Below are 18,654 nucleotides of genomic sequence, written 5' to 3' on the forward strand. Positions count from 1 at the left end.
AAACGTCCACAACAATGGCAGTATTCAGACTATGCACAATTCTTGGTAGAGGAGGTAACAGAACTGGTGAAGCATTATCATAAAAAAACAATGGAGGGCAAATGGGGACAGAATGAAAAAAGGTAGGCATACATTGATGGCAGTTAGAGGATGGTCTAGAGTGTAAGGACAAAACCGGAAGAGGAAAGGGGAAGTAAAGGGAACAACAAAGTTGGAGGTAGTTTGATAGGATCCAGAAATATTGTAAATGTGAATGGAGATTCCTGTTTTGGCGGTGGGGAAAACTGGCTGCTGGATCTCAACGTGAAGAATTTTGAAGTGATCCACCACTAACCCAAGAATATTGGAATGTTTAAACAGAACAGCAACTGTGCAAGAGCAAAACGTGCCTAGGTCATTAAAAGCTAGCGACGGGTAATATCTGCTAAGTAAAATGTTGGCCTATGTCAAGGGGCCGAAGGGATAAAAGCAACTTTAACTTTCATAGATCTCATCTATAGTACTGTGTTCAGTTTAGCATTGGGGATCCCTTAAATAATAATCTTGGAACACTACACTTTGCAGCAAAGTGGAGGGGGGGGATATGGTAAGATGGTGCAAAGCAAGCAATTTTTTAACAACTAAATTTACAGAAGTAAGTTGACTAAAAACACACCTGCAATCCATACTTGACCTGAATCTGTTTTAACTCGTGACGCCGTAACTTATCTTTCTCCTGCTTGCTCAGCACTGGATCCACTAAATAAAATAAAGCTCAGCAATTTAAAAAATAATTTGACTTAGTTTTTCACTGCAAGCTTAAAGGAAAGTTATTGTACCAGAACTGCCAGAGTCAGTAGACATACGAGAGTTCAACATTTAAAGGCTTTAAATTACACATAACATTAACTTCATATTAATTAATTAATCATGTTCAGTACGTTAATTAATTTAAATAGTTAAATACTATTCCACACGTCATTCAAATCCCCATCAATAAATTAAACTTTTCACTGTATCTTGGTCATAGTCATAGAATGATACAATTTGGAAACAGGCCCTTCGGCCCAACTTTCCCACACCGGCAACATGTCCCACCTGGGTGCGTTTGATCCAGATCCCTGTACCTGTCCAACTCTTTCTTAAATGTTGGGATAGTCCCTGCCTCAACTACCTCCTCTGGCAGCATGTTCCATACACCCACCACCCTTTGTGTGAAAAAGTTACCCCTTGGATTCCTATTAAATCTTTTCTCCTTCACCTTAAATCTATGTCCTCTGTTCCTCGGTTTACCTACTCAGGGCAAGAGACTCTGTGCATTTACCTGATCTATTCCTCTCATGATTTTATACACCTCAATAAGATCACCCCATACCCTCCTGCACTCCAAGGAATAGAGTTACAGCCTACTCAACCTCTCCCCATAGCTAAGACCCACCAGCCCTGGCGACATCCTTATAAATCTTCTCTGTACCCTTTCCAGCTTGACATCTTTTATATAATATGGGGCTCAGAACTGAACACAATACTCTTAATCCGGCCTCACCAACATCTTACACAACTGAAACATGACCTCCCAACTTCTATACTCAATATTTAAGAAGGAACTGCAGATGCTGGTTTAAACCGAAGACAGACACAAAAAGCTGGAGTAACTCAGTGGGACAAGCAGCATCTCTGGAGAGAAGGGAAGGGTGACGTTTCGAAATATCACCCTTTCCTTCTCTTCAGAGATGCTGCCTGTCCTGCTGAATTACTCCAGTTTTTTGTGTCTATCTTCTATACTCAATACTCTGACTGATGAAGGCCAAACGCCTTTTTGACCACCCTATTGCGATTCCATCTTCAAGGAACCATGCACCTGCACTCCTAAATCCCTCTGCTCTACAGCACTCCCCAGAACCCTACCATTCACTGTGAGGGTCCTGCCCATGTTAGACTTCCCAAAATGCAACACCTCAAATTTCTCTAACAGTGACAATAGTGACACTGTCACATGTGACAATAATAAACTAAACTACAACTAAAACATAATTCACAAGATAATAATAATAATGTATTTTATTTATATAGCGCTTTTCATATACTCAAAGACGCTTTACAGAGATTTAGAGAACATAGGGAAATGAATAAATACATAAATAAGTAAATAAATAAACGAACAGAGAAAGGAGACAGAAGGTGAGGTGACCTTCAGTGGTTGAAGGCAGTACTGAACAGGTGAGACTTCAGCGATGTTTTGAATGTGGTGAGTGTGGAGGAGTCTCTAACGGTTTGGAGTAGTGAGTTCCATAGGGTGGGAGCAGCGATGGAGAATGCCCTGTCCCCCCAGGATCTGAGTTTGGTGATGCAGGATCATTTCATTCCAAAGAGGAAGAAAGATTCTAAGGGGAGTAAGATGCAACTGGCTGACAAGGGAAGGCAGTGGCGAGTGGAGTGCCGCAAAGCTCAGTGCTGGGGCCGCAACTATTTACAATATATATTAATGATTTGGATGATGGAATTAGAAGTAAAGCTAGCAAGTTTGCAGATGACACAAAGCTGCGTGGCAGTGTGAATTGGGAAGAGGATGTTAGGAAGTTGCAGGGTGAGTTGGACAGGTTGAGTGAGTGGGCAGATGCATGGCAGATGCAGTACAATGTAGATAAATGAGGTTATCCACTTTGGTGGCAAAAACAAAGAGGCAGATTAGTATCTCTGGTGTCAGATTAGGTAACGTCGAAGTGCAACGAGACCTGGGTATCCTTGTACACCAGTCACAAAAGTACAGCGTGCAGGTACAGCAGGCAGTGAAGAAACCTAATGGCATGTTGGCCTTCACAACAAGAGGATTTGAGTATAGGAGCAAAGAGATCCTTCTGCAGTTGCATATGGCCCCAGGTGAGACCACATCTGGAGTATTGTGTGCAGTTTTGGTCTCCTAATTTGAGGAAGGACGTTCTTGCTATTGAGGCAGTGCAGTGTAGGTTCACGAGGTTAATCCCTGGGATGGCGGGACTGTCAGGACAGTTTGGAAAGACTGGGCTTGTATTCACTGGAGTTTAGAAGGGTGAGAGGGGATCTAACAGACGAATAAAAATATAAAAGGACTGAACAAGCTTGATGTGGGAAAAATGTTCCCAATGTTGGGTATAAATCACAAAATGCTGGAGTAACTCAGCAGGTCAGGCAGCATCTAGGAGAGAGGGAATGGGTAACGTTTCGGGTCGAGACCCTTCTTCAGACACCCATTCCCTCTCTCCTAGACCTGCTGAGTTACTCCAGCATTTTGTGATTTATACCTTCGATTGGTACCAGCATCTGCAGTTATTTTCCTTCCCAATGTTGGGGGAGTCCAGAACCAGGGGCCACAGACAAAGAATAAAGGGGAGGCCATTTAAAACTAAGGTGAGAAGAAACTTTTTCACCCAGAGAATTGTAAATTTGTGGAATTCTCTGCCACAGAAGGCAGTGGAGGCTAATTCACTGGATGAATTTTTAAAAGAGTTAGACAGAGCTCTAGGGGCTAGCGGAATCAAGGGATGTGGGGAGAAGGCAGGCACAGGTTACTGATTGCGGATGGTCAGCCATGATCACAATGAATGGCGGTGCTGGCTCAAAGGGCCAAATGGCCTCCTCCTGCACCTATTTTCAATGTTTCTATGTTACTTGACTATTCTCTGTTGAATGGGTTAGAAAGCTAACATTTTTCCCATTATAGTAAACAACAGCAATCCCAGCTTTTAGTTGCAAGACTAAAATTTGGCTATGTTACTCGTAGCTGGGAACTCAACAAAAGATTTTAGAGCTAGAATTGGTTGTCGTGTGGCAGAAGCTGGCAAGAAGAGTGGCTAATTTCCTTTTTTACTGTTCTATAATCAAGATAAATTTGCCTGGAATTTTCTGAGCCCTCATATCTGTTCAACTTCAATGTAAATTCTTCCCAGCTGTTATCAAGCAACTGAACCATCCTCTCGCTAGCTAGAGTGTGGTCCTGACTCATTGGAGACCTTTGAACCATCTTTAATCGGACTTTATCTTGCACTAAAGGTTACCCCTTTATCTGTACACCAGATGACTTGCTGGTAATCATGTATTATCCTTTGCCTGGATAGTGTGCAACAAAAAGCTTTTCACTGTACCTCAGCACATGTGCCAATAATAAACAAAACTATGTTGCCAGTTCAGTTGACAAGTTAATCACAGATATTTATTCACAAAATGCTGGAGTAACTCAGCAGGTCAGGCAGCACCTCGGGAGAGAAGGAATGGGTGACGTTTCGGGTCGAGACCCTTCTTCAGACTGATGTCAGGGGGGCGGGACAGAGGAAGGATATAGGTGGAGACAGGAAGATAGAGGGAGCAACAGCGGAGCTGCGGGATGTAGAAGAGACCCTAGTGAGAGCCTCATCTATAATGGAGGAGGGGAAGCCCCGTTTCCGGAAGAAAAGGCTCTCACTAGGGTCTCTTCTACATCCCGCAGCTCCGCTCTTGCTCCCCCTCCCCCCCACTCGCAACAAGGACAGAATCCCCCTCGTTCTCACCTTCCACCCCACCAGCCAGCAGATCCAACAAATCATCCACCAACATTTCCGTCACCTACAACGGGACCCCACCACTGGCCATATCTTCCCATCCCCTCCCCTCTCTGCGTTCCGCAGAGACTGTTCCCTCCGTAACTCCCTGGTCCACTCGTCCCTTCCTACCCAAACCACCCCAACCCCAGGCACTTTCCCCTGCAAACGCACGAGATGCAACACCTGTCCCTTTACCTCCCCCCTCAACTCCATCCAAGGATCCAAACAGTCTTTCCAGGTGAGACAAAGGTTCACCTGCACCTCCTCCAACCTCATCTATTGCATCCGCTGCTCTAGATGTTAACTTATTTACATCGGCGAAACCAAGCGCAGGCTTGGCGATCGCTTCGCTGAACACCTGCGTTCGGTCCGCATTATTTTTATATCAAAAAATACTTTATTCAAGTAATAAATATCATTTACAAAACATCTTTTTTAAACAAACCCATCCGACATTTCCGGAGGTTACACATTCAATACAGGCATTTACTTAGACATTTACTTACATTTACATACATTTACCCAGTATCCCTTATTTGGAGGGGCGTCTCTCTCCACCACACCCTGCCCCCCCCCCATGTCCAGCAGCGGAAGGACCCTAGACTGTGGTCCTCCCCCACAGGGCCTTGGTGTTGGCTGCAACGAGCTTCAGAGCGTCCCTCAGCACGTACTCCTGCAGTCTGCAGTGGGCCAGTCGGCAACATTCCTTGACGGACAGCTCGCTCCGCTGGGAGATCAACAAGGATCGGGCAGACCAAAGAGCGTCTTTCACCGAGTTGATGACCTTCCAGCAGCACTCGATGTCAGTCTCGGAATGCGTCCCTGGGAACAGTCCGTAGAGCACAGAGTCCTCTGTGACGGAGCTGCTCGGAATGAATCGTGACAGGGACCCCTGCAGACCTCTTCAGACTCTCCTGGCAAATCCACACTCTTTGAAGAGGTGGGCCACCGTCTCCTCTCCGTAGCAGCCGTCCCGAGGGCAGCGTGTGCTGGTAGTGAGGTTCCGGCGGTGCAGGAAGGATCTGACTGGGAGGGCTCCCCTCACCGCCAGATAAGCCAGGTCTTGGTGCTTGTTGGTGAGTACTGGCGATGAGGCATTTTGCCAGACAAGCTGGGCTGTCTGTTCTGGGAACCACGCCACAGGATCCATGGTGTCATTCCCCTGCAGTGCCTGCAGGACGTTCCGTGCTGACCACTGCCCGATGGACTTGTGGTCAAAGGTGTTGGTCCGGAAGAACCTGTCCACAAACGACAGATGGTTCGGCAATGTCCAGCTGACTGGCACATTGCGTGGCATCTGCACCAGGCCCATCCTTCGCAACACCGGGGACAGGTAGAACCTCAGCAGGTAGTGGCATTTGGTGCCCACGTGCCTTGGCTCTATGCTCCGCCTGATGCAGCCACACACGAAGGTGGCCATCAGAATGAGGGCGACGTTGGGCACGCTTTTACCCCCGTTGTCTGCCGACTTGTGCATTGTGGCTCGTCGCACCCGGTCCATCGCCGACCCCCAGATGAAGCGGAAAACGGCCCGGGTGATCCCCGTGGCGTGGGAGGGAGGGACGGGCCACACTTGCGCCAAGTACAGCAGCCCCGAGAGCACCTCACACCTGATGACCAGGTTTTTCCCCGTGATGGAGAGGGAGCGCTGCTTCCACAGCTCCAGCTTCTTCCCCACCCTGGCTATCCGCTCCAGCCAATTTTTGTTACATGCCTCAGCCTTCCCGAACCAGATCCCCAGCACCTTCAGGAAGTCAGGCTTGATGGTGAAGGGGATGGAAGATCGGTCGGGCCAGTTGCCAAAGAGCATAGCCTCGCTCTTCCTGCGGTTTACCCTGGCCCCCGTGGCCAACTCAAACTGGTCGCAAACGCTGATCAGTCTGCGGACCGACCCTGGATCCGAGCAGAAGACGGCGACATCGTCCATGTACAGGGAGGCCTTGACCTGAGTGCCCCCACTGCCTGGCAATGTCACTCCTCTTATGCTCGCATCCTTCCTGATGGATTCGGCAAAGGGTTCAATGCAACAGACGAACAAGACAGGGGAAAGAGGGCAACCCTGCCTGACTCCAGACCTGACGGGGAAGCTGTCTGATTCCCAGCCATTAATTTGGACTGCACTACAGATATCGGAGTAGAGCAGTTGTATCCACTTCCTGATTCCCTCCCCAAAGCCCATTTTGGAGAGCACGTCCCTCATGTATGTGTGCGATATCCTGTCGAAGGCCTTCTCCTGGTCCAAGCTGACCAGGCAGGCATCCACCCGTCTGTCCTGCACATAGGCAATGGTATCTCTCAGCAGCACCAGGCTGTCTGAGATTTTCCTCCCAGGTACAGCACAGGTTTGGTCCGGGTGGATCACCTGTCCCAGAGCAGACTTGACCCGGTTGGCGATGGCCTTAGACAGGATCTTGTAGTCTACATTCAACAATGTGATGGGTCTCCAATTCCTTAAGTCATTCATCTCCCCCTTCTGCTTGTAGATCAGGGTGATGCTGCCCTTCCTCATTGAGTCTGACATGCTGCCGGCTAGAAGTATATCGTTATACACTTCCAGCAGGTCCGGGCCCACCCAGTCCCACAGAGCCGAGTACAACTCTGCCGGTAAGCCATCGCCTCCGGGAGTTTTACTCGAGTCAAAGGAACGGATGGAGCCAGTCAGCTCCTCCAGGGTCAGTGGTTTGTCCAGACTCTCCCGCTTGCTGTCGTCCAAGACTTCCGTAATGGAGGACAGGAAGTTCTGGGAGGCGGTGCTGTCTGTGGTCTTTACATCGTACAGATCCTTATAAAAGGATCTGCAGATCTTGAGCATGTCTGTCTGCGAGGATGTTACCGAGCCGTCCTCCTCCCTAAGGTTGTTGATCACAGAGCTCCCCCTGTGAACCTTATGGAAGAAGTAACGTGAGCACGTCTCATCCTGCTCAACATGGCGGACCCTGGACCGGAAGATGATCTTGGAGGATTCAGAGGTAAAGAGCCGAGCTTGCCGGTCCTTCAACTCTCTCAGTTCCTCCCTCACATCCACCCCTCTCCTCTGCAGAAGGAGTAGCTGCTGCAAATCTGTCTGGAGTTGACACAGTTCCCTCTTACCCTGTCTTGCTCTCTGGACACCTTTGGAGACGAAGAACTTCTTGATGTTCTCCTTTGTCGCCTCCCACCAGAGTGTCGGGGAGTCAAAGAGGGGCCTCACCGTTCTCCAACATGCGTAGTCCCTCTTTAGCTCCTCAACGTTCTCCGGGGTCAACAGCTCCACGTTTAACTTCCACGTCCCTCTGCCCGCCTTCCGGTCCTCCTGTAGGTGACAGGTGGCCTGAAGGAGGCAGTGGTCAGAGAAGAACACCGGCGCGAGGTCGGTGTGTCTGACCGTGACGGCCCTCGATGTGAAGAGGAAGTCTATCCGGGACTGGGCTGAACCGTTCGGTCCTGACCAGGTGAACCGTGGCTGGGCTCCGCCTGCAGGGTCACTGAAGGCGTCGTGCAGCTTTGCATCTTTGACCGTCTCCACCAGGAGTTTGGAGGTGCCGTCCAGTCTGTGGTTGGCACTGCCGGATCGTCCAGCCGCATTAACCAAACTGATCTCCCGGTGGCCGAGCACTTCAACTCCCCCTCCCATTCCCAGTCTGACCTTTTTGTCATGGACCTCCTCCAGTGCCATAGTGAGGCTCACCGGAAATTGGAGGAACAGCACCTCATATTTCGCCTGGGCACTTTGCAGCCCAGTGGTATGAACATCGACTTCTCCAATTTTAGATAGTTCCTCTGTCCCTCCCGTCCCCTCCTCCTTCCCAGAATTCCCTCTATCTTCCTGTCTCCACCTATATCCTTCCTTTGTCCCGCCCCCCTGACGTCAGTCTGAAGAAGGGTCTCGACCCGAAACGTCACCCATTCCTTCTCTCCCGAGATGCTGCCTGACCTGCTGAGTTACTCCAGCATTTTGTGAATAAATACCTTCGATTTGTACCAGCATCTGCAGTTATCTTCTTATACTACAAGTTAATCACAGATGTGGATAACAGCACGATTTTAGTTCCAAAACTAATGCATCTAAATGGTACAAGAGTGGACATACACAAAGCAGCAAAACTGGTTTATTACATTCAGTTACCTGCAGATTCTTCTTTTTTGTTGAGACGCAGGTGAGCTATAACCTGGCCCGGTTCACAGCCATTGCATGTGTCCGTTCCAGGATGGATGTGGAAAGACAATACTGTTTCCCCAAATTTCACTTCATCCCCATGTTCCAGCTTATAGGGGTCACATTTATCTTTTACCTGAAATAAGAATACACACTTTAAGAAGAGAACTAACAAGCAGATTATAATTAAATTGCATTGATTTTTGTGCATTTATAATTACAGCACGATTTTAGTTCCAAAACTAATGCATCTAAATATATTGAAAAATATAAAAGTGGATAAGTCTCCAGGTCCTGATAGGATATTCCCTAGGACATTGAGGGAAGTTAGTGCAGAAATAGCAGGGGCTATGACGGAAATATTTCAAACGTCATTAGAAACGGGGATGGTGCCGGAAGATTGGCGCATTGCGCATGTTGTGCCTTTGTTTAAAAAAGGTTCTAAAAGTAAACCTAGCAATTATAGACCTGTTAGTTTGACGTCTGTGGTGGGAAAATTAATGGAAAAGATACTTAGGGACAATATATATAATTATATGGATAAACAAGGCCTGATTAGAAACAGTCAACATGGATTTGTGCCTGGAAGGTCATGTTTGACTAATCTTCTTGAATTTTTTGAAGAGGTTACCAGGGAAATTGATAAGGGCAAGGCTGTGGATGTTGTCTATATGGACTTCAGTAAGGCATTTGACAAGGTTCCACATGGTAGGTTGATTAAGAAGGTTAAATCGTTGGGTATTAATAGTGAGGTTGCAAGATGGATTCAACAATGGCTGAATGGGAGATACCAGAGGGTAATGGTTGACAACTGTATGTCAGGTTGGAGGCCAGTGTCTAGTGGAGTACCCCAAGGATCTGTGTTGGGTCCATTGTTGTTTGTAATTTACATTAATGATCTGGATGATGGTGTGGCAAATTGGATTAGTAAATATGCAGATGATACTAAGATAGGTGGTGTAGTTAATAATGAAGTAGAGTTTCAAAGTCTACAGAGAGATTTGGGCCTTTTGGAAGGGTGGGCTGAAAGATGGCAGATGGAGTTTAATGCTGATAAGTGTGAGGTGCTGCATTTTGGTAGGACAAATCAAAATAGGACGTACAGGGTAAATGGTAGGGAATTGAGGAATGCAGTGGAACAGAGGGATCTGGGAATAACTGTGCATTGTTCCCTGAAGGTGGAATCTCATGTGGATAGGGTGGTGAAGAAGGCGTTTGGTATGCTTGCCTTTATAAATCAGAGCATCGAATATAGAAGTTGGGATGTAATGTTAAAATTGTACAGGGCATTGGTGAGGCCGAATCTGGAGTATGGTGTGCAGTTCTGGTCGCCAAATTATAGGAAGGATGTCGACAAAATGGAGAGGGTACAGAGGAGATTTACTAGAATGTTGCCTGGGTTTCAGCACTTAAGCTACAGAGAAAGGTTGAACAGGTTGGGTCTTTATTCTTTGGAGCGTAGAAGGTTGAGGGGGGACTTGATAGAGGTTTTTAAAATTTTAAGAGGGACGGACAGAGTTGACGTGGGTAGGCTTTTCCCCTTGAGAGTGGGGAAGATTCCAACAAGGGGACATAACTTCAGAATTGAGGGACAAAAGTTTAGGGGTAACATGAGGGGTAATTTCTTTACTCAGAGGGTGGTGGCTGTGTGGAATGAGCTTCCGGTGGAAGTGGTGGAGGCAGGCTCGATTTTATTATTTAAGAGTAAATTGGATAGGTATATGGATGGGAGGGGATTGGAGGGTTATGGTCTGAGAGCAGGTAGATGAGACTAGGTCAGAGAAAGTGGTCAGCGTGGACTGGTTGGGCCGAACGGGCCTGTTTCCGTGCTGTAATTGTTATATGGTTATATGGTTATATAATTGCATTGTTTCTGCGAACAATTATTTTTACAATGTAACAATTTGATAAAAGGTCAATTAAATACTACACATTATTTGATTAAAAAGGTACTGCAGGAACAGTTCTGCTATAACGCAAGGATTGGATATAACAGTGGTAAATTGGGAAACACTATTTGTATTATATGAGTGGAATTTTCTATAATGTGAGGTTTCTTAGGGAAGCAACAGAGTGAATTAATGAAGATACATCAGATTCTGAATTTTAATTACATGAATAATTCTGTACATCATTGTTTCAGTCAACTGGGCTGTTTTTTAATTTTAGTTTAGTTTAGAGATACAGTGCAGAAACAGGCCCTTCGGCCCACCGAGTCCGCACCGACCAGCGATCCCCGTACATTAACACTATCCTACACATATTAAGGACAATTTTACATTTACACCAAGCCAATTAACCTACAAATCTGCACGTCTTTGGAGTGCGGGAGGAAACAGAAAATCTCGGAGAAAACCCATGCAGGTCACGGGGAGAAAGTACAAACTCCTTACAGACAAGCACAGGGAGTCAGGATCAACCCGGGTCTATAGGTGCTGTAAGGCAGTAGCTCTACCGACTGTATAATTATCTGCAATTTAAAATACCCTGCAATATCTGGGTGATGCCGTACGATGGCAGTCTCGCCAACAGTCTATCTCGTCCTTTTCTTCTTTTGTTGTTTTTAGTCTGTTGTTAAATGTATGTTTTAGTGTGTCTTTAGTTCTGTATTAGGTGGGCGTGGGGGGGAGGGTGGGTACACTTTAAAAAAATCTCTTTTCTCGACGGAGATGCGACTTTTTCGATATCGTATCTCTGTCTGCACTGGGGCCTAATATCGTGGAGCTGGCGGTCCCTTTGCTGGGGCTCGACTTCGGGAGTTCCAACTGCAGGAGCATCGACCACCCTGTTCACAGGAGCTTCGATCGCCCCGACGTGGGAGCTTCGATCACCCCGACTGCGGATGTTTTGACTACCCTTACCGTGGGAGAAAAGGAGGAAGATCATAAGTTATTGCCTTCCATCATAGTGCTGTGGTGGGTGTTTGTTATTTTTTATGTAGTTGTGTGTCTTGTTGCTTTTTTGGTATGACTGTATGGCAAATCAAATTCTTTGTATGTTTTTACAAATTGGCTAACACATTAATTACAATTACAATTATAGCCAGATCTCATGACAAAATTCATTTATCTGCCAACATGAAACTCATTTGCTAACTTCTGTGGAGGAGGGTTTTTGAGAATTGTTTTTGAAGTAACAACACGCATCTTTTCTAACCTAATGCACAGATCTGATCAAAAGTGAGGGTAGACACAAAATGCTGGAGTAACTCAGCGGGTCAGGCAGCATCTCAGGAGAGAAGAAATGGGTGACGTTTCGGGTCGAGACCCTTCTTCAGACTGATGTCAGCGGAGGGGGCGGGACAAATATAGGATGTAGTAGGAGACAGGAAGACAGTGGGAGAACTTGGAAGGGGAGGGGAAATAGAGGAACAGAGGAACTATCTGAAGTTGGAGAAGTCAATGTTCATACCACTGGGGTGTAAGCTACCCATGTGAAATATGAGATGCTGTTCCTCCAATTTGCGCTGGGCCTCACTATGACAATGGAGGAGGCCCATGACAGAAAGGTCAGACTGGGAGTGGGAGGGGGAGTTGAAGTGCTGAGCCACTGAGAGATCAGGTTGGTTATGGCGGACTGAGCGAAGGTGTTGAGCGAAACGATAGCCGAGCCTGCTTTTGGTCTCGTCAATATAGAGAAGTTGACATCTGGAATAGACTCTCAAAGGAGAGTCTTCTTTCATGGAGAGGACAGGTGCATTTTGTGACAATCCTACACATGATTCTGAAAACTGATACAGCAGCAATCAAGTATGAATTTAGTTTATTTTTGAGATACAGCATGGAAACAGGCCCTTTGGCCTCCTGAATCCGCGCCGACCACCAATCACCCCGACACTAGTTCTATCCTACACAGTAGGGACAATTTTACAGAAGCCAATTAACCTACAAACCTGCACGTCTTTGGAATGTGGGAGAAAACCGGAGCACCCGGAGAAAACCCACGAGATCACAGGGAGAACGTACAAACTCCATACTGACAGCACCCGTAGTCAGGACTGAACCGGGTCTCTGGCGCTGTAACACCGCAACTTTACCGCTGTGCCATTGTGCCACAATATGAATAGCACTCAATTTTATATTCACAAATGAAGTTTGGTCTTCATAAGCTGACCTCTTCTGACCTCATGCGAACATTAAAACACTGAATTATTTTCAGAGACTAAAAAGCATCATCATAAGAGATCATATTTCTGCTTCCAGTGCTAAGGTGTTTGTTAATAAAACATGTTATTATCTGATTAAAATAACATTCTTACTGCAAGGATCCTGTTCCCATTCACAACAGTCCCATTCTGGCTCCCCTTGTCCAACAGCATGTACTCCTGCAGATCTTGATCGAAATATACTTCAGCGTGGAACTAAACAAAATGAAAATCAGGACGTGAAAAACAATAAAGTAACAATGAATGATATTTAAAAATTGCATTGAGCAACCACATTGTAAAGGCATGGGATTGTGTGCTCCCCATATTACTGAGAAGAATATCAAATTTACTTTAGTTTATTGTCAAGCTGAGGTACAGTGAAAATCTTTTTGAAAAGAAAAACTATAAACTAAACTGAAGGCGAGATGAAACTCAAGGAAATTCCCCAAGAAGGATTCCAAACAAAAACTGACAAGTGGATTTCTAAAAGTCACAGTTCATAGGACAAGAACAACAATACCAACAAGTTTAAAGAGAAGAAAAGAAAATCACACCAAATCTAAAATATAAATTGCATGAGAAATGGCAGGTAGCATCTGTGGAGAGAAAGCTAATGAAATTTATCAGACTGAGCCTGACTTCCATTGGACCAATTCTAATGGAAAAATTATTGACCTGAAATGGAAATCACTTCTTTCACCACAGATGTTGCCTGACCTGAGCATTTCCGACATTTGCTAGGTTTTATTGTATTTATATAACATCATTAACACAGTAAAACGTTTCATGCTGTTTCACAGGTGTGCTGGCAAATAATTGTTTACATTTGTTTACATAAAAGATATCAGAGCAGATCCCCCAGATGATTATTGGAAAGGGCAAGGAAAGTAGAGAGCTGCACGAGTTAGACAGAGAATATCTCAGCTTCAATCTCTGGCAACGAAGGGATGGATGGAAATAGACAATAGACAATAGGTGCAGGAGGAGGCCATTCAATGTGATCATGGCTGATCATTCTCAATCAGTACCCCGTTCCTGCCTTCTCCCCATACCCCCTGACTCCGCTATCCTTAAGAGCTCTATCTAGCTCTCTCTTGAATGCATTCAGAGAATTGGCCTCCACTGCCTTCTGAGGTAGAGAATTCCACAGATTCACAACTCTCTGACTGAATTTTTTTTTCCTCATCTCAGTTCTAAATGGCCTACCCCTTATTCTTAAACTGTGGCCCCTTGTTCTGGACTCCCCCAACATTGGGAACATGTTTCCTGCCTCTAACGTGTCCAACCCCTTAATAATCTTATACGTTTCGATAAGATCTCCTCTCATCCTTCTAAATTCCAGTGTATACAAGCCTAGTCGCTCCAGTCTTTCAACATATGACAGTCCCGCCATTCCGGGAATTAACCTAGTAAACCTACGCTGCACGCCCTTAATACCAAGAATATCCTTCCTCAAATTTGGAGACCAAAACTGTACACAGTACTCCAGGTGCGGTCTCACTAGGGCCCTGTACAACTGCAGAAGGACCTCTTTGCTCCTATACTCAACTCCTCTTATTATGAAGGCCAACATTCCATTGGCTTTCTTCACTGCCTGCCTGAGGGGGCAACGGAAGCAGCCGATGCTTAAGAGGTTAAACTCGAAAAGTACATCTGGAGCTCGCTAGACAGTGAGGGGCAAGACCACGGAGGAATCTTAAATAAGAATGAGAATCTCAACAATCAAGCCATTGCCTAATGGAGAAGCAGCGTTGGTCAGTCAACATTGCGGTGATTGGTACAAGTTGGCAAAGGGTAATGTTCAAATTTACATCGACTAGAACAATGGGAACACCAAGAGTGCACTGGGAAAGTCAAAACACACCCGAGGGTCCCTCATACAGAAAAGCATTGGAGTATGGTGGAAACATCTGTGGAGGCAGTAGAATGGTCGACATTCCAGGTCAAGACCCTCATCAGGACCGACCCAAAACTTTGATCATCCCTTTACCTCCATAGATACCAACCAACCCACCGAGTTCCTCCAGCAATTTAGTGTTTTTTTCTTCAGATTCCAGCAATTGCAGCCCCTTATGTTTCTCAGGTAAGGTGGGAAAAACTGAGACCAGGAAATAAAAATGCACTTATCTTTTAGAATTTTTTAAAAATTATAATCTGTGACTGAAATTATCGATACATCTTCAATAAATTGATGCTAATCAGAGTACAAGAAACTGGCACTAATGTCCTCAACCAGTGGTTTCATTATTACAGGTGCACCACCAATTTTCCGGCACCCTTCGTTCAAGAGCTTTGAAACGTTTTGCTGAACCAGAGGTCACATAATAATAATTCATAATAATAATAATGCGAGTTGTTGTCACCGCTCGACATGTTGAGTTATCCAGAGAACAAGAATGATCCCAGGAATGAGTAGGTTAATATATGTTGAGCGGTTGACGGCACTGGGCCTGTATTCGCTGGAGTTTAGAAGAATGAGGGGGGACCTCATTGAAAAGTACAGAATAGTGAAAGGCTTGGATAGAATGGATGTGGAGAGGATGTTTCCACTAGTGGGGAAGTCTAGGACTAGAGGTCAAAGCCTCAGAATTAAAGGATGTTCTTTTAGGAAGGAGATGAGGAGGAATTTATTTCGTCAGAGTGTGGTGAATCTGTGGAATTCTTTGCTGTGGAGGCCGTCAATGGATATTTTTAGTGCAGCTAGATTCTTGATTAGTACGGGTGTTAGAGGTTACGGGGAGAAGGCAGGAGAATAGGGTTGAGAGGGTGTAGTGGGTCTGGACGCGACAGGAATAAGGCCAGACGCCAGGTAAGAGTTAACAATAACTTTAATGCAGTATCTGAACATTCACTCACTTCAGTCACCCGCACGAGTAAACTCAAGCCCCTTCCAGCCAACCCTGTAGCCCCAGACCAGTCTGTTCCCAGGGGAATGACCCAGGGAGTGGCCTAATTCCCCCTGTCCACTCAGTGCCGAGGGGAATGACCCAGGGAGTGGCCTAGCCCCCGGGCACCGCCACAAGGGAAAGATAGATCAGCCATGATTGAATGGCGGAGTAGATTTGATGGGTTGAATGGCCTAATTATATTCCTATCACTTATGATCTTATGAACAAGCAGGGAGAAAACAGGGGATGTGAGAGCAGTCAGTGGCACACAACCTAAAGTCAAAGCGCACAGCAAACCGAGCGTAGCTGCCATTCAGGGCCTGTGATGCTGTGCTCTCCATCTGTCCCTGAGCCAGACCCTTTTACTTGATCTCGAATCAGGCAACTCACAGCCCTGAGGGTCATACACGCTCCCAATCAAAAAATATTTCAAACTTGAAAAAAAGGATTCACAACGGATAGATCCTCTTCCTTGGTCCTCAGCCTTAGCGCCGTCACACGGAAACATAAAGACATGGGGAAGACCAGCAGCTCCCACATATACTACAACTGCAAAGAATCGTTTCTATATTATAATTTTGTCCGGATTAAAGGAGGGACCAGACCATCGGTTGCCCGAAAATCGGTGGTATACCCATGTTAGATTTTACTATGGAAAACAAAGTAATTAATTTTAGAACAAAATTAAACAAAATCACTCAAAAGTAATTCATCACTAATGAGAGTCATGTAAATTCCATTATGTTTTCTGCAATGTCCAGTTTAATATGATTACACTACGAACCTTACTAACTCCAAGTTCAGCTATTCTGATTGCATGGCCCATATCTTTCTCTCTGTTGAATAAAAAGATATTATATACTTAAAGTAAAGCACATTGAAACAAAGTAAAGCACAATCGCATAATATATACTTTATGCTTCTAGAAGTTAATCTCATATGCAACGTTATTTATCCATTTTCTGAATTTCAGCAATAAACCTTGGGCATTATTTTACTTAACATGAAAGTGACAAAAATATCTAAGCGAATCACTGCCTCTCTAAGAAGTCCCATGCTTATCACAATCATGGTGAACATTCATGCATTGGCAAAAGTAGAGAACTGTTTATTGGAAAAAAATGACATTGAGAAATTATAGAAAGAGCACTTTAACCAACAATCATTTGGAAGTTCTTTAGTAACTCTCCATTTTAAAACCAACAACAAAAAAAAATATCTCTATTCCAATAAACTGCATTATTCATATATTTTTTTACATGGCAAGTATTTTTTTTCAAATTTGAGGAATAATAAATGAATAATAATATTATGTAATACTGGTGAAACATAAAATTAGGACAGGGAAATTATATCTTCTGATACTTAGCTGAACAAAGTACCTTTTTTTGTACCATGCTTATTAATCAGTTTCTTTTTTTTTTATTCAGTGAATTCAGATATTGGAATAAGGTAATGGAACCAATCACGATGTGGGCACTGTTAAAAGACTTTTGAAAACCCCATGCACTTGTATTGTAGTGTTGTTTTTGACTACGGCAAGTTTCATTCTTTAAAACATAATCATAAAAGACCAACTTTATGCACCTCAGATCATAAATAAGGTACTAATTTGATTGCATTAGGAGCCGTGGACTTGAATGATGGACATGATCTATGATTCTGATAATATCAGTGAATAATGGTCATCAATACAAAGAGGGGTATGACTTTCTACTTTAATCACAACGGTAAACTCATGAGAGTGTCAGGGGTTATGGGGAGAAGGCAGGAGAATGGGGTTGAGAGGGAAAGATAGATCAGCCATGATTGGAGTAGACTTGATGGCCTGCACGGCCTAATTCTGCTCCTACAACTTATGAACATAATTCATCCCACAAAACCTCTCCAGAATCTCTCTATTCCGTTCTAGCTAAAATCTTTATTCTAAATTAACCAATGTTCTGTTGATTATTGCAGGTTAACAAAATCTGTATTGTCCTATACCTCCCAATAGTAGCGGTCTTTACTGCAGTGATGATGAAGAGTGTACCAGGTTCCAGGACTGGTGATCGGACTACCATCACCCGGATACATGGAGGCCATAATTGACCTATGTGGTGAAAAATAATACTGATTAGACATTTTAATACACTTGGATATACTCACAAGAAAGTGCAATACATATTTTTGGGTTTAAATCATTAAGAGTGCTTTTGGCTAAAACCTCAATAGAGCAGATACTGCTTGTTTGCTCCAAATCACCTCATAATTGGAGATAAACAAAAAAAGCTGGAGTTACTTAGCGGGTCAGACAGCATCTCTGGATAAAAGGAATAGGTGACTTTTCGGGTCAAGACCCTTCTTCAGTTGCCTGAAGTCTATGAGTTCAATAATTCTTGCCCATCTCAAGCTTCAGATGGGCTCCACAATGACAGTGCAGCAGGTCACAGACAGATTGGCCAGAGTGGAAGTGGGATGGAAAATGTAAAATGCCGGAACCTAGGTGACAATGAACGACTGGCAAAGCATTTGTACTTCAGGAGGGTGCACAATTTGGAGGGGAACCTGCAGATGATGATCTTCCCATGAATTGCTGCCGTTCTCCTTTATCATGATAGAAGTCATTATTTGGTAGTGATATAGTTGTTTCCCAGGTAAGTATCTGCAGTGCATTTGGTGAAAATATACACCTTAACCATTGTCCTTATGGTAGGAATGAACATTTAAGGTGGTTGATAGCACGACCATTCAAGCAGGCTACTTGGTCCTACATTTATCACCCATGCCAGGCTTGATGCAGGCTTCTTGAAAGAGGTTGCAGCTACCCTCATCCAGACAAATAGAGAGTATTCTATCATGGTTCTGGCTTATATTTTGGAAAGGCCTTGAGAGTCAAATGCTGCAGGACATCTAGTTTCTGACCCGCTTTTGTAGCCATGGTGTCTATGTGTCTGGTCCAAGGGAGCT

General features: G+C 44.8%; 1 protein-coding gene across 1 annotated transcript in view; it reads right to left on the reverse strand.

The window, feature by feature from the left end:
* Window positions 1-18,654, reverse strand: part of aggf1 (angiogenic factor with G patch and FHA domains 1) — a 41,784-nt gene that overhangs the window by 3,212 nt on the left and 19,918 nt on the right. The window contains exons 9-13 of the mRNA XM_078397105.1: window positions 17,692-17,797; window positions 16,490-16,541; window positions 12,929-13,030; window positions 8,641-8,806; window positions 656-738 (exon numbers count right to left, since the gene is read on the reverse strand). Of these exons, the coding sequence (XP_078253231.1) occupies window positions 656-738; window positions 8,641-8,806; window positions 12,929-13,030; window positions 16,490-16,541; window positions 17,692-17,797 (509 nt within the window). The remainder of the gene's footprint in view (window positions 1-655; window positions 739-8,640; window positions 8,807-12,928; window positions 13,031-16,489; window positions 16,542-17,691; window positions 17,798-18,654) is intronic.

Source organism: Rhinoraja longicauda, chromosome 3 (genome assembly GCF_053455715.1).
Source record: "Rhinoraja longicauda isolate Sanriku21f chromosome 3, sRhiLon1.1, whole genome shotgun sequence".
NCBI classification, from domain to species: domain Eukaryota; kingdom Metazoa; phylum Chordata; class Chondrichthyes; order Rajiformes; family Arhynchobatidae; genus Rhinoraja; species Rhinoraja longicauda.